The sequence below is a fragment of the Glandiceps talaboti genome, chromosome 3 (assembly GCF_964340395.1).
Source record: "Glandiceps talaboti chromosome 3, keGlaTala1.1, whole genome shotgun sequence".
Classification (NCBI taxonomy): domain Eukaryota; kingdom Metazoa; phylum Hemichordata; class Enteropneusta; family Spengelidae; genus Glandiceps; species Glandiceps talaboti.
The window spans coordinates 11,008,578-11,025,102 of NC_135551.1; the positions used below are offsets into that span (position 1 = coordinate 11,008,578).

At 36.5% G+C, this 16,525-nt stretch overlaps 1 protein-coding gene across 7 annotated transcripts in view; it reads right to left on the reverse strand.

The window, feature by feature from the left end:
• LOC144432816 (dynein axonemal heavy chain 8-like) overlaps positions 1-16,525 on the reverse strand; it is a 109,422-nt gene that overhangs the window by 55,175 nt on the left and 37,722 nt on the right. For 5 of the 7 annotated variants that reach the window (XM_078121104.1, XM_078121102.1, XM_078121100.1 and 2 more), the window contains exons 31-42: positions 15,915-16,042; positions 15,499-15,666; positions 14,175-14,312; positions 13,389-13,612; positions 9,135-9,280; positions 6,411-6,556; positions 5,573-5,777; positions 4,405-4,664; positions 3,428-3,622; positions 2,738-2,824; positions 1,855-1,881; positions 184-248 (exon numbers count right to left, since the gene is read on the reverse strand). In XM_078121104.1, coding sequence (XP_077977230.1) covers positions 184-248; positions 1,855-1,881; positions 2,738-2,824; positions 3,428-3,622; positions 4,405-4,664; positions 5,573-5,777; positions 6,411-6,556; positions 9,135-9,280; positions 13,389-13,612; positions 14,175-14,312; positions 15,499-15,666; positions 15,915-16,042 — 1,789 coding nt within the window. Of the gene's footprint in view, positions 1-183; positions 249-1,854; positions 1,882-2,737; positions 2,825-3,427; positions 3,623-4,404; positions 4,665-5,572; positions 5,778-6,410; positions 6,557-9,134; positions 9,281-11,940; positions 12,043-13,388; positions 13,613-14,174; positions 14,313-15,498; positions 15,667-15,914; positions 16,043-16,525 lie in introns of all 7 variants that reach the window. The other 2 variants (XM_078121097.1, XM_078121101.1) reach the window with 2 other exon arrangements.

Genomic DNA, 16,525 nt, shown 5'->3' on the forward strand with positions numbered 1-16,525 from the left:
CCCTTTGAATATTGATATAAGTACTGCACATACACTTAAATTATTTTTAAATGTTTATATCTGATTTAAATTCTCCCTCCCCACTCTATCTTGGTTGTAAAATAGAATGTCCTGCAAAGTAAAACTACCGGACTCTACCAATATTTCTAGGAAAATAGGGGTGGATGTGACTGCTTGACTTACCTTGTTTCATAAAGTACAAAGTTAACAACAGCATCCATGGTTTTGTTAAATGCTCTTTGTAAACTCTGTGTAAGAAATCAAAGTGAAATGAACAACAACAGAATATGATAATGAGAAATATTAGAATAATCCATGGATCATGTGATCTAGATACAGTCTGGTAATTGGCTAACTTAATATGATGAAAGAATTTGAATATCCATGGGTCATGTGATCTAGATACAGTCAGGTAATTGGCTAACTTTAATAATATGATGAAAAAATTTGAATATCCATGGGTCATGTGATCTAGATAGTCATATAATTGGCTAACTTTGGATTCTGGATGTTTTACATAGAAAACTGATCTCTGACTGCAATGAACATGTATGGGCTCTTTCACAGGCTGAAGCATGAATGTTTATTTAGAAATATTATAATATAACTATAAAAAGTACATTCTAAAATATAAATTTTCTATTTTCTGTTGAGAGATCTTGAATTCCAAATATGGTCCATATTTATCTCCTGGTATAAATTTTTTAGTGAATGGATTTTTATCAAACGATATCAATGATACAAAGTAAACTACTTTTCTCCCTCTATGAAATCAAAGTGAAGTCATTTTATCTGAAAGAGTGTATTCATTGGATAAATTAGACCACATGATATATATGAATTCATCTCAGAATCTTTGCTTATATAAATTACATACTAGATACATAATTAACAATGACATTACTGTTTACATCTTTTGTAACCATGGAGACACAATGTTTCCTCCTCACAGTACATAGTTTACATGTACCTTTGTACCTTCTGCCCAACATGCTTTATGATGAAAATGATGTACTTGTCATGCATTCAGTTTGTTCTATCACATTGTACAATTTAAGCATGGATATGGTTTTATAGTATACAGACACATCCAGTATAAATCTTGGTTTACTGTCTGTAGCTGTTCCTCTCTCCTTTACTTACGTCTGAAGCATATAGTGCAAGCTGAGATTATGGTTATGAGGTGCAAAATGTCATGTTAAAACTGACAATCAGTGCCACATGGGTTTGTTAGTGTGCCACATGGGTTTGTTAGTGTGCCACATGGGTTTGTTAGTGTGCCACATGGGTTTGTTTGTGTGCCACATGGGTTTGTTAGTGTGCTGCATGTGGTTAATATGAATACAAAAAAGGATCGACAGGAGAACAAATGCAAGAATTGGTAAATACACAAAATGGTTTAGTTCTATAATGGTTTATTAGAACACGTTGGGTTTTATGGGCCTTTACTCAGTCCAAAAATGCAAAGTACATCGATAGTTTAACGAACTTTACTAGAAGGACTTCAACTATTTTCAGTTGAAGCCTTTCTCTTTGTTTTCCATTGCTTCTATGTCTCTATACATGTCTGTTTCTGTCTGTCTGTCTGTCTGTCTGTCTGTCTGTCTGTCTGTCTGTCTGTGTCTGTCTGTCTGTCTGTCTGTCTGTCTGTCTGTCTGTCTGTCTGTCTGTCTGTCTGTCTGTCTCTCTCTCTCTCTCTATTTTGGAAACCATGTTGCATAATTTGGACTGAGATATGACACTAGTATTAATGCAGATATTAATCTTGAACACAATGAAAAATCTTTTAGTGCATTATGATAGTAAGTCAACTGCCTGGCCAAATATGGCCACTAGAGGGCGACATTTACTTACTCCTTTGACCAAGTCAAACTTCAGGTGCTATAATTAGTAAATATGCATGCAAAAAATCATACAAAAAATTAGCAATTATCAAATAAACTTTATCACAGCTTTTGAAAAAATTCAAATACCTAAATCATGAAAACTTAAAGGAAAGTGTGATTTTCCAAATCAAAAATATATTTTATTAAAAAAAAAATCAATAACAGATGTAGAACAAATTAAATAATGACATATTTTCATTATTTGCTTTAATAACGATTTGATAAAGAGCATTGAAAACAATTTGGAATGCTAAGATGCTAAAAACAATGGCCACCAAGAAAATCTTTAATTCCTTTCTGATTTGCAAATTCATTTTTTCATTTATTCACTTTTGTGTATGTCTAGCCACACATCGTACAAAAAATGCCTAATTTTTTTTAGTAAGTATTGTATTAGGAAGTAATGTGGAAATTTAAAAAAAAAAATTACTGTAAGGATATTCACCAAATGAATTGGTTGGATGTACATGGTGTGTTTGTGTTAAAAAAGGAAAGCAGGACTTGGGGGAGAGGTTGTGTTGTGTGGTTTGGTGGTGGTGGGGGGTGGGGGGGCTGACAAGCAGTGTCTGGGATGTGTGTGAATCAGCAGTTGCAAGCCTTTGTATAACATATAGATTAAAGCATTTTACTGTGAATATCAAAGCAAATTGTAAAGGACACGGAATATGTAGTCTGCATGCAAATGTTAGACTATAATCGAATGAATAATTGCATTGTACGTGTTAAATTAAATGCTGTCACCCCTATGGTATTTCAATCTTGGTCCATTCCTATTGTTTTCTGCAATGATTGTTGGAACATACCACTGACATGCAGGGTAGATAGATAGATAGATAGATAGAAATACTTACATGTACTTCCTGGTCACTTCTGTTGTCAAGCCAAGACTGAGCAATGGGACGCCATCCCAATACTTCCTTGTCCATGAACACTATCCCCTAGATGATACAAAAATAATATTTTCATAAATTATCTCACTATCAATTTTTAAGTGAGAAACTTCTAAAAAGGCACAAATCTTTCAAACTTTTGCTAATCTCAGGTAAAATTAAGAAAATTCTGGAAATGGTAGGTTACAAAAAATAATTGTGATGGTGAGAAATTATGCAATATAATCTTGTGAATCAAATGTAGTGTAAAAATGGGACAGGAATTCTATACTCTAGTCATGGATCTTTGTCATTTGTGTGTATGTATAAAAAATTCTAACTGAGACAAAATAAAACAGTGGTGTGAGAGTAATTTCAAAATAGCAAGTTTGTGATAAATTTATTAATAAGAAGTTAGACAATAGTTTGATTTCCATAGTAATAAGTACTTAGCCAATAGCTGGCTTTCCACAGTAACAAGTATAGTTAGCCGATAGCTGGCATTCCATAGTAATAAGTGCTAGCTTGCATTCTTTTTACTAATAAGAAGTCGACCGATTTCTTGATTTTCGTAGTAATAAGAAGTTAGCTGATAGCTGGCTTTCCACAGTAATAAGTAGTTACCCAATATCTTGCTTTCCATAGTAGTAACTATGTGGAAATTGTACTTACAGCTCTGGCTACAGTAGCTGGTGATGCATCATTCAGATTGGATGTCTCAAATAACAGTTTGACATTCTGAGACAGGAAGAGTCTATCTCCATTGTGAAGATGTAATGTTCTACTGTTATCCAAGACACTGTTGAAGTTATCTGCCCAACTGGTATTCAATGGTCCATCCAAACACAGCCATGTACTACTCACATTCTGTTGACAGAAAGAAACAGAGAAAGACAGAAATAAACTAAATGAACAGAAGGGGTAAAACCTTACAGTACTATCAAATAATAATGTTCAAGAACACAAATTCCTATCAAAATGTAAACTTTTATCTATAACACTTTTGGCATTGGCCTAAAATATGAATAGCGCCCTCTGTGTCGACATGCAATCACATTATATTTTAATTACATTGTATTGATTAATTTATTTACAGTTAGTGTGAATCTGAAAGCCTTCATGCATCACAGCACTACCCTCTTGATAGAGGGCGCAATTTCACAAAATTCATATCAAAATAAATCTTTCATCTATAATGCTTTTGGTATATACCTAAGAGATGGACAGCGCCCTCAAGTGTTATATAACAAGTTTAAACTCTGAACTGAATCCTGAAGTAGTTTGCTGTTTCAATGTGAAATCATTTTTCATTTATTCACATTGTGTTATGATAAATGTTCAACAATATTTATTTAGTCACTGAACCTGAAAGCTTTGATGCATCACAGCACTAGTCTCTTGATAGAGGGCGCAATTTACTGTAAAGCTCTATACATATTGATATGTTATGAAATATGTTATATTGTTGTTAAAAAAAAGCGAGCTACAAATCTCAATTTCTATCATCTTTGTAGAAGTATTTGGCTACAGCAATTTTATATAATTTGGCTCAGGTGTGTGTGTATGTGTGGGAGCTCTTGGTGTGTGGGGGGATGTATGTTAAGAGTGTGTGAGTATGAGTACGGATGTTGTGTGATAACGAAACTTACCCTATTTGCTTTTCTCCATGCAGAGGTGAACACTCCATCCACCCAGTCATGATTCTGGTTTAGATAACCAAACATCAGCGACAGATCATCAACAACCAAGGGGTTGATTTTCTGTAATTTGTGAGTCATGGCTGGCAATGCTGATGAACTAACCCTAGACTGACGTGACGGTGGTACAGGTGACATATCTGATAATGCATCTACTAAAGTCTGTATACAGGTAGATTTACCTGAACCAGGTGGTCCAGCTATTATGACACCTGTGGGCAAAATAATCAAACTATCAGTGATTTCTGTTCAAATGCATAACTGATGATATCCAAAAGAAAAAAAATGACACAGCACAATTGAATATAGCTTCAAAGTTGTAAATTTCATAGCAAAAAAATATTTTGTACAAAACCCCACCTGGGTAAACTAGGTATAACATTATTTCACAGTTAAAGTGATAAAGAAATTCTATCAAGTCTGAAAACAATGTAAAACATGAATCCTGTACAGTTGTACATATATGTCATATTTGTGCTAGGTTTGAATGAAATCACAGTATTAGAAATTAGAAACGTCGGATTGCATTTATTGATCAGGAATGTTTTACTTATATGCACTAAGTAACGAAAATAAATAAACATATATATATATATATAACATATAGGAAGTCAGTGGTAAGATTTGTCCGTAGTACAGTGCTCGATACGTCTGCACGCAGAGCGGAGTATATGTTGAGGGTAGAAGAAAATCAAGTCGGGTTTTTCGTCTCTACAAGCCTGTTTCGTGAGTAAATCACTCGTCAGGAGATGTTGATGTACTCTCCTGACGAGTGATTTACTCACGAAACAGGCTTGTATAGACGAAAAACCCGACTTGATTTTCTTCTACCCTCAACATATATAATATATATATATACATATTATCAACTTTGACAATCCCAATTTAGTTGTCTGAAGATCGCTCGAAGTGTGAAACTCCGAGTAACGACTTATTACATCCTTACTCTTTTGAATTAAGTCTATAATGCTCTGCTACTAATATTTGCATCGGGCACTGTTCTCTCCAGCGAGATACTTATATTCATATGAATATATATATATATATAAATATACACACTATACTATGCATACTCCATGGCATATGTGGTACTACACTGTGTACATATTTTACTACTTACCATGGCATACTTTAGAGACTGCATACAGCTGTAAGGCCTTAGCTATCCATGGATTGTGAGGTACCAAACCATTCTCCTGACATTTCTGTACAATAGCTTGTTCCACATCATGTCTTTCCTTCCTGACTCTACCTGACTGAGGTGATGGTGGTTCACCAAGACCAGCGAATACATCCTTGACTATGTGGTTCAGTATATAGAAAGCCTGCACAATAAAAACATCGAGGTGACATTGTAAGAAACATGTACTGATTAGAAACTTTCTGTTTGATCAGCATTTATCACAGACAATTTTGACCACATTGTTGTCTATGTAAATTGAAGTCAGCATATTTCTTATTTTGAGTTTTTAAAAAAATGTCTTCTAACTATTATATTTGCTCAACTAAAAGCGAAAACAAAATTGTGTCATTTTGTCCTGGGTTTTCTTACACAAAAGAATGCATTAAAATATTATTTAACTTAGATAAAAAAAAAAAAATACTTAGCTTGGTAGATCAAATTAGTTGCCAAGGTTACATAACACACAACACACGTATACTATTCAATCTAGTAAGTAGCATTTATTTTAACATTGTATTATTTTTCTTGGTTGACAATGCTTATCTGAATGACAAAATCACTAGTTAAGTCTCACCACTAGATGGCAGTATAATCAGCCGATTACAGATGATACATAGTCTATTAACTGATCATACTGCCACCTAGTGGTCAGCTGTAACGATATGGAATTCCTAATTCTTATGAGGACAGTCTGTGGGGGATAGTCAACTAAAAGCTAAATGCTATTTATACTACATTGAACTGCTTGAGTGTATGTTTTAACCTTTGAACTTACATCAGGTTTAAGTCTTGGTCCTATGACTTCAAGCAAAGCTTGTCCAACCATGGCATGTTCAGCTTTAGCTGCTGGTGACAATAGATTCTGTATACCAGCTCTCTTCATGGCTGCCTTCTCATGGGGTTTCATACTTGGAGTAGGTGCTATTCAAAATGAAGGGTTGATAAATAAAGATATTGTAATATTTCTCATATTTATGAACAGTACATTAACAGAGCTCAGTGAATCATTGAGCGCTGTATTCTAGTGTACTAACAAGTCTTAACTACTCACAATACATCACAACTTAGTTCCATCCACCCGTGTCCCATAATATGTTGCAGCTCCAAAGAATTCTCAGAGTTAATGTACTGTGCATTCTTGAACTGAACTAAATACCTCACCTTATATGCATTACACCTGTAATTCAAACATTCTCAGTTCTTTAAACCCCTCGCCCACTCTCAACCCCCTAAACAATCATTCCATCACAACTCCTGAAACATATCATTTGGAAAAACCGTATCCATCAAAACCCACCTAAACTCTGCACCCCTCTACAACTTGACACCCAAACACATTCTCAACCACCCAAATACCCTCAACAACTCCTAAAGCATGACCCATCCTTAACCCCTACCCCCATCACTCCTCTACAACTCCAAGGACCCTCATCCAAACCTTAACCCCTACCCCCATCACTCCTCTACAACTCCATACACCCTCATCCAAACCTTAACCCCTACCCCCATCACTCCTCTACAACTCCATACACCCTCATCCAAACCTTAACCCCTACACCCATCACTCCTCTACAACTCCATACACCCTCATCCAAACCTTAACCCCTACCCCCATCACTCCTCTACAACTCCAAGGACCCTCACCAAAACCTTAACCCCTACACCCATCACTCCTCTACAACTCCATACACCCTCATCCAAACCTTAACCCCTACCCCCATCACTCCTCTACAACTCCAAGGACCCTCATCCAAACCTTAACCCCTACCCCCATCACTCCTCTACAACTCCATACACCCTCATCCAAACCTTAACCCATACCCCCATCACTCCTCTACAACTCCATACACCCTCATCCAAACCTTAACCCCTACCCCCATCACTCCTCTACAACTCCAAGGACCCTCATCCAAACCTTAACCCCTACCCCCATCACTCCTCTACAACTCCATACACCCTCACCAAAACCTTAACCCCTACCCCCATCACTCCTCTACAACTCCATACACCCTCATCCAAACCTTAACCCCTACCCCCATCACTCCTCTACAACTCCATACACCCTCACCAAACCTTAACCCCTACCCCCATCACTCCTCTACAACTCCAAGGACCCTCACCAAAACCTTAACCCCTACACCCATCACTCCTCTACAACTCCATACACCCTCATCCAAACCTTAACCCCTACCCCCATCACTCCTCTACAACTCCATACACCCTCATCCAAACCTTAACCCCTACCCCCATCACTCCTCTACAACTCCATACACCCTCATCCAAACCTTAACCCCTACCCCCATCACTCCTCTACAACTCCATACACCCTCATCCAAACCTTAACCCCTACCCCCATCACTCCTCTACAACTCCATACACCCTCATCCAAACCTTAACCCCTACCCCCATCACTCCTCTACAACTCCAAGGACCCTCATCCAAACCTTAACCCCTACCCCCATCACTCCTCTACAACTCCATACACCCTCATCCAAACCTTAACCCCTACCCCCATCACTCCTCTACAACTCCAAGGACCCTCATCCAAACCTTAACCCCTACCCCCATCACTCCTCTACAACTCCATACACCCTCATCCAAACCTTAACCCCTACCCCCATCACTCCTCTACAACTCCAAGGACCCTCACCAAAACCTTAACCCCTACCCCCATCACTCCTCTACAACTCCATACACCCTCATCCAAACCTTAACCCCTACCCCCATCACTCCTCTACAACTCCATACACCCTCATCCAAACCTTAACCCCTACACCCATCACTCCTCTACAACTCCATACACCCTCATCCAAACCTTAACCCCTACCCCCATCACTCCTCTACAACTCCAAGGACCCTCATCCAAACCTTAACCCCTACCCCCATCACTCCTCTACAACTCCATACACCCTCATCCAAACCTTAACCCCTACACCCATCACTCCTCTACAACTACATCCATCCCCACCCCTCTACAACTTCCCTGACCCTCACTTACCCAAAATCCTCTAAATGCCAATAAATGTCATGTAAACTTATACTGAACTGAGGGTTCATTATGTAAGCCTCAACCCCCCCCCCCCACCACCACCACCTTACAATTCCCAAGACCCTTGCCTACCCTCTAAATATTGAAGTAAACTCACTGAGTTGAGGGTTCACCATATAAGCCTCACCCCTCTACAATTCTCCCAGACCCTTGCCTACCCTCTAAATGCCTAAAATTGACAATCAACACTTTAAAGCCTGACACCCTATATGTACAGTGTGTACATTAAATAGAATTACAGAAACCAAATCATTAAAGGGTTAAACTTACTGAGTTAGGGTTCATCATGCAAGCCCTAACCCCTCTATAATTCCCTTGACAACCCACTAGATGTCTATAAATCTCAAGTAAAACTTACGGAGTTGAGGGTTCATCATGGAAGGTCTCACCCCTCTACAATTCCCTTGCCTACCCACTAAATGTCTATATAAAATCTCAAGTAAAACTTACTGAGTTGAGGGTTCATCATGGAAGCCTGACTATTAGACCTAGATGACTCTAATCTGTCTTCTCTTAGACTCTTCTTCTTTTGCTGTGCATACTGTACAACTGTACCTAGTGCAGCCATTCCAAATTTATGTTGTTGATCAGGTGCCCTGAAAAGACAACAAGATAATATCTAGTACAATGTAGATAGTTGCAGCTATATCATTAGACTCAATGTGTGGATCAAAAAGGAAATTCTTGCTTTTAAAATTCATGGTGCGTGTACGATATTTACCTGTTCTCTCTCTTTTTCAGCAGTTTGTTTTGTTTCATTATTGATGATTGTTATACAAGTCCTTTGAAATTAACATTTTTTTTTAGTAATTAGCAGAAGAAATCAAATTGTATTCATCCAAATAATTAGAAACGGAACCCATATATTTAAATTCATTGATCCTTTGATTCAACTCTGACCCAGACCAGTGCGCCCTCTAGTGATAGCCAAATTTTGTTTTTGTGGGTCAGTATGATAATTACTGGCATTTCTTGTGAGTCACCACATAGTAAGAGATAGGGGAACACCAAATTTTGGTGCGTCACTAGAAATTGTGTGCATCAGTGGCATGTCAAATTGGTACACTGGACATAATGTTATTTTTTGAGAAAGGTGATATGTGTAATAACTGATGGTCATTTTTGTAATCATGTTCAAGTTTGAACTCAATTGGAAATAATGCTGGAATTGAGGTATTTTCCCCTTTTCCCATCCACAATTTAATACCATGATCATGATGATGACATTATCCGTGCCATCATCTTTTGCATACACTTTTAATGGATCGTAGTAATCTACTTAGAATACTTAGACTTCATGACTACAACAAATTTTAACCAATAAACACAATATAATTTGATAAACTGAGCTTTTGAGAGTACACTGTCAGTCTTATTCACTCTAGATGATAGATGGCGCTGTTCATTATGAAAACATAGACTTCATTTTATCAACAATTTCCAGCAATCAAATACTAATAATTATTAAAAGCAAGAATTTCCTTTATTCTTTACAAAAGATTTTTGTTGTCAATCTTATTTCTAAATTTTATCAAATTTATTTACTTTACCTTCAGCATGCATTAAAACATGACTTCAATTAAATCATTTAATGCAGTATACCAGTAATCCATGTATATAAGTTTGTGTGTGTGTATGTATGTGTGTGTGTATGTATGTATGTATGTATGTGTGTGTGTATGTATGTGTGTACGTACGTATGTATGTATGTATGTATGTATGTATGTATGTGTGTGTGTGTTTATGTATGTATGTATGTATGTATGTATGTATGTATGTATGTATGCATGTATGTATGTATGTATGTATGTATGTGTGTGTGTGTACATGTATGTATGTATGTATGTATGTATGTATGTATGTATGTGTGTGTGTGTTTATGTATGTATGTATGTATGTATGTATGTATGTATGTATGTATGTATGTACATGTATGTATGTATGTATGTATGCATGTATGTATGTGTGTGTGTGTGTGTTTATGTATGTATGTATGTATGTATGTATGTATGTATGTATGTATGTATGTATGTATGCATGTATGTATGTATGTATGTATGTATGCATGCATGCATGCATGCATGTATGTATGTATGTATGTATGTATGTATGTATGTATGTATGTATGTATATGTGTATGTATGTGTGTGTGTGTACATGTGCCACATGCATACATGAGAATGTGTGCACGCACACAAGCAATAATGTGTGTACTAGTGTTTGCTTAATATGTGTGTACATGTATGTGTGCATGTATTTGTATGTATGTGAATGGACTTGATGTTGAATGATAGTAAAACAAACCTATGATACAAGTAACTATGGTGATAGGACATGTAACTATAGAGAATAGAACACAATGATGGAACATGTACATGTAAGTATGGAGATGGAACATTTAAATATGGTGATGGAACATGTCACTATGATGATGGGACCCTGGTATTTAAACTACATGTACAGTGATGTGACAGTGATGGGACAGCTGTGGAAACAATTTTAGAAATTGATGGCACAAAAAATAGTGAGCCTGACCAAGGTGACATCGATGATCTACACAGAATAGATAGAGTCAACATTGCTACCATGTACATGTAGATAGCTATAACAATGAAACAAAGGCAGTTGGCATTGACAACAGTTCTTCCACTTTTCAACTATTTTGCTATGAAAGACATTGAGGAGACACTGAGAGGGTGATTTAGAAATTAGATAGAGGTGATCACACAGAGAGTACGAAGTGTATGATGGCGGTGTTTACCAAATTAGATAGAGGTGATCACACAGAGAGTACGAAGTGTATGATGGCAGTGTTTACCACATTAGTATGCTGGTCAACAAAATAAATATATAAATAGATAGATAAACAAATTATTATAATGTGAGTATTGAATGTATGTTTTAGTTTGTGACTCTTAGTCAAATGTTAATAAATAGTCACACAGCATATTATAATACAGCAACACAAAGAACCCCAAAAAGCACCGAAAAAACACCCAGAAAGCATAAATCTAAGCAAATATTAATATTAAACATTCAGTGAATATTAGCTTGCAATGCACAGCAAAAGTTAACTTTTTTTTTAAAAAAGTCGTGATCTATATATATTTGATATGCTGCGATAGGCTATGCTGTCCATCACACCCAACTACCATATATACGCAGCATGCACTGACCCTCCCTTACAAATCACACCAAATTAAAATTAAACCAAGATCTGAAACTCTGCCTATCTGATAGACTAAGTCTGTTTTACCCTGATTGGTTAGCTTGGTCTATGTCCTCCTTATAGTTGGAGGCAATTAACAAAGCCATACGTAGGTATTGAAAACCCAATGCATTCTGTGTTCCAGGTGGCCTGTCGTGAATCCACATGCAAATGGCGCAACAAAGGGAAAGCATGCAAGAGAAAAACCGAATTAAAAACCACAAAAAATAACAAGGAAACTTATCACTGAAAAGAAATACTAGCTAAATGAATATAAGGAATCTGTTGTACAGAAATTTATATTGATTAACTACGGTATTAGACACACAAAAAAATGTAATATATTAAAAAAACACATGAATTGAGAAAAATTGGAAAAGAACCAAGCAAGAAAATCTCAAATTAAAAACAGAGAGATTGACTGCTTTACATGTAAATCATAAAGTGCTGTCAATTCTAAAAAGAAAAGAAAACCCGAAATATTTAAGTGATAAAGTTATACAAAAAGTGCACTTTCAAAACTTATCAGTATATTTTATGTGTTAATAAAAATAGTGGTAGTAACATTATCAATTTGTAGGAAATAACAAAAGTGTCATTACGCTATCCCAGTGTATGACAGTCAAAGTGTACATGACTTTCCAGTCAAACATTGCAAAGAGATACTAGATATCGGTATCCAAACATTGGTAGTCATGCAATCCTTAATATACTGAGGAACAAGCATTGAACAGTTTCTTTCAAATTTAACATTTTTGTCATACATGTGTCAATATATATAAATATAATGTATTAAACTTTCCTGGACTGGCTACAGCTTTGTAATATTTTTTGTAATACAGAGATACTGTAGTATATATTTTAAGGGACCTCCCTAGACTGGTTATGCACACATCTGTGTAACATTTTTGTAATGTACATAATGGAGCCTCCCTGGATTAGTTCTGCAGACCTTTGTAATATTTTTGTCATACAAATAATTTTTTTTTTATGTATATATACTATGGAACCTCCATGGATTGGTTCTGCATAGCTTTGTAATATATTTGTAATATACATAATTATATACTATGGAACCTTCCTGGACTAGTTTATGCAGAGGTTTCTAATATTTTTATAATGTACAAATTAATGTATATATATCTAAGGGATCTCCCTGAACTGGTTACTGCACAGCTTTGAAGCATTAATACATTCATTTTCAACAACATGCAATATCAGAAAATATTTGTAATGCAAACTTCAAACATTACTTTGCACTCACTATACAACTTTGAATACACCAACAAAGTCCTTTACAACCTTAATTTTGCATCATACTGATAATTCCTAACTCCAAACTTTCTTTTTTACATTTACTGCAAACACTCCTTGTTTCAAACACATTTCATAAAAAAACTTAATTCTATAAAATAATAATTTCACAACATTCTTTTGCTTTATATTATAAACACACTTTGAAAACTGTAAACAATTACTTTTGCGTTAATACTTACATTTGGTCTTTGCACTGTTGAGCCACGATCTTCAATCTATCGGCCAATATTTTGGGAGATTTGAATCCCAGGGAAGCACACCTTGTCCTTAGGATTACAGCTACATCCGGCATTACGATGGAGACACTCCGGAATAAGATACTGATATCAGTGGGAATCTTGTAACTAGATACTGTGTCTGGATTGATGGTTACAAATACTGCTGCAGTTGGTTTCAGAAGTACCTAGGGTGACATCAATATTTTGACTTGATTAGTATTTCATTTTGATTTCATTTTTCATTGCCACTCAGAGACACACATTCACTCATACAGATGATACACACAGCTAAACACTGACACACACACACACATACACACTCACACACACACATGCGTGCGCACACATACGCACACACATTTACTCATACATTCACACACACACAAACATTCAAACGCATACACATACACATACGTACACACGCACACACACACACACACACACACACACACACACACACACACAAACAAACATTCAAACACATACTATGTACACACTGTACTATGAATACATGAAGTTACTGAAATATGCATTCAAATTTGTATAAGCTGGGATACATGTACACAGAAGTTATTCAAAATACAAGCTAGAAGAGACATTTTTAAATGATAACTCCCTCTACCAATAAGCAGTTACCGTATTATGATTCAAATACTATTATCTGTGATATACAACCGTGCTACAATTCATTGTCACACAAATCATACACTATACAATAATAAATGGTGTTATAAATGAAATACTTACATCTTCTCCATCTGCTAACGTACAGTATTTTAGTTTAGCTTTGATGGCTGTAGAGATAGCATGTACATGGTCTAACAACACTGACAGTGCTTCCTGTTGTACATGTTGGATCTCATCAAAACATCCCCAACATCCATCCTGTAAAGTGAAACATCGACAAGTAGTTTTAGAATAGTGATAATCAACCTGGCTCCCAAGAATGTACTCTATACATTGTATGTCACTGTATTTCTATAGCCTGAAAGCGTTTGTATTTTAAAAGTCATTATTGCATAATTTTTTAACAATCTGATTAAAATCCGATGTAGATGTCGGCTAATCCTGCATTGCTATCTTACCATCGTTTTTTAGCTTGAATTGACCTTCGTAGTACATGTTTACGTTTGGGCGATCAGGCTAAAAACGTAAACATATACTAAGGTCAATTCAAGCTAAATAACGATGGTAAGATAGCAATGCACGATTAGCCGACATCTACATCGGTTTTTAATCAGATTGAATTTTTTACATACTGTTGTAATTGAAACAGTAACTTTTTGCTGATTAAAAATGTTACAAACTGTGACAACAGAGATGGGTATTACAAGATGGTGGTACGTTTTTTTTTGTAGTTCAAGTGGACTACCATTTTCCAAAATTGGTAACCCATGCATAGTGACTAGTAGTGCCATGTTCCTTAACTGGAAAAAGGAGAACCTAGGCTATTGGAAATTCAGGTCTGTATATCTCCATCTTGGTCACACAAGCAATAGCAGCCTGAGTGGGCTCTACCAGGACCAGCTACACATTCTGGTAACTCATGTCAACACATCAACTAACATTCATTTTGAGATACAGTGTGGGAAATTTAGTCCTAATTTTACAGAAAGTACACAACCTAGCCTTGGCCACAAAGATACATGCTGTCAGCAGTAATGTTAGTCGGTGAGGTGCACCTTGTCAGGGTGCCCTCACACACTGGCCAACAACCCTTTCCATTGAAGGCAGAGCAACACAATACTAGGGTTCTGGTAAGCTCATATCTACATCTACAACCTACAGTACATTCTTCAAATGAAAAGTCATCTTTGTTGGTAAAATCATAGTAAGTATCAAATACAACTTTTGGTCCTGTGACCCCATATTAGGCTCACGCATCCACATGTCTATATATGGTCACATGTTCTGGATAGTACCGGTAGGTCAATCTGTTGACTGAAGTGTGCAGTCGAAAATTTCAGGTACAATTTTCAAATTGTGTTTGGAACAAAAAGTTCAATTCAATACAAACTACATGACTGTATATTTATTGTAAAGTCAAGAGTATTCAAAGACATGTCCTTACCATAGCTAAACCATGTAGTATTTTACTGAATCCCGTGGCGTCACTTTGTGGTGAACAACTAAAGACAGCCATAAATTTACCGAGAAGGAAAGCCAATCCTTTGGCAGTCTCTGTCTTACCAGATCCAGTACTACCAATAACAGCACTGCCTTTCATGTTATTTAATGCCTGCAAATCAACACACACAGAGTCATGTATCAATGCCTAAAAATCAACACACACACACACACACACACACACACACACACACACACACACACACACACACACACACACACACACACACACACACACACACACACACACACACACACACACACACACACACACACACACACAGTCATGTATCAATGCCTGTACATCCAACACACACAGTCATGTATCACTGCCTGGTGGGGTGGAATACAAATACTTACCATTGTCATGGTTAGGAAGGCTCTCTCTGTGATAGGGTTTAACACAAGTTGTGATGATGTACCATAGAATTCACCACCATAGGTATGTTTATCATCCAACATAACAATCTGTGGAAGCTCTTTACCATCTGAAAATTACAGATCAATGATTTTAGGATCAAAAACCTGGTTTATTCTAAGCTGTATGCATATATACATAACATAACAGGCCTTTCCAACAATTGCCAAGGTGGCGCTCTACTTCCTGTCTGTGTGTACCTTGGGGGGGTATACATGATATGGGTTACTAAGTTAATCATAGAGCACTGCTGCTTTCCTCGATGTCTGAACAATACAAAAAACATCCCTGATTTACACTTTCTACAGAATACCAATGAAGGTACATAGCTCTTTAAGAAACAGTACTATGAAGTAACCATACCCCCAATTTGAGCGAGGGCACTGTATTCTCAATTTCCTGTTTGCAGTCTGGAATGACCTATTGTCATCATCCATTGCAATAGTTCTACACAAGTACATCAATGACAAATAGGGTCAGGTATACAAAAGATGTCACGGTATCAAAAACAATTTTGTTTTTACTAGAGGCTTCATGTTCAGATCAGTATACA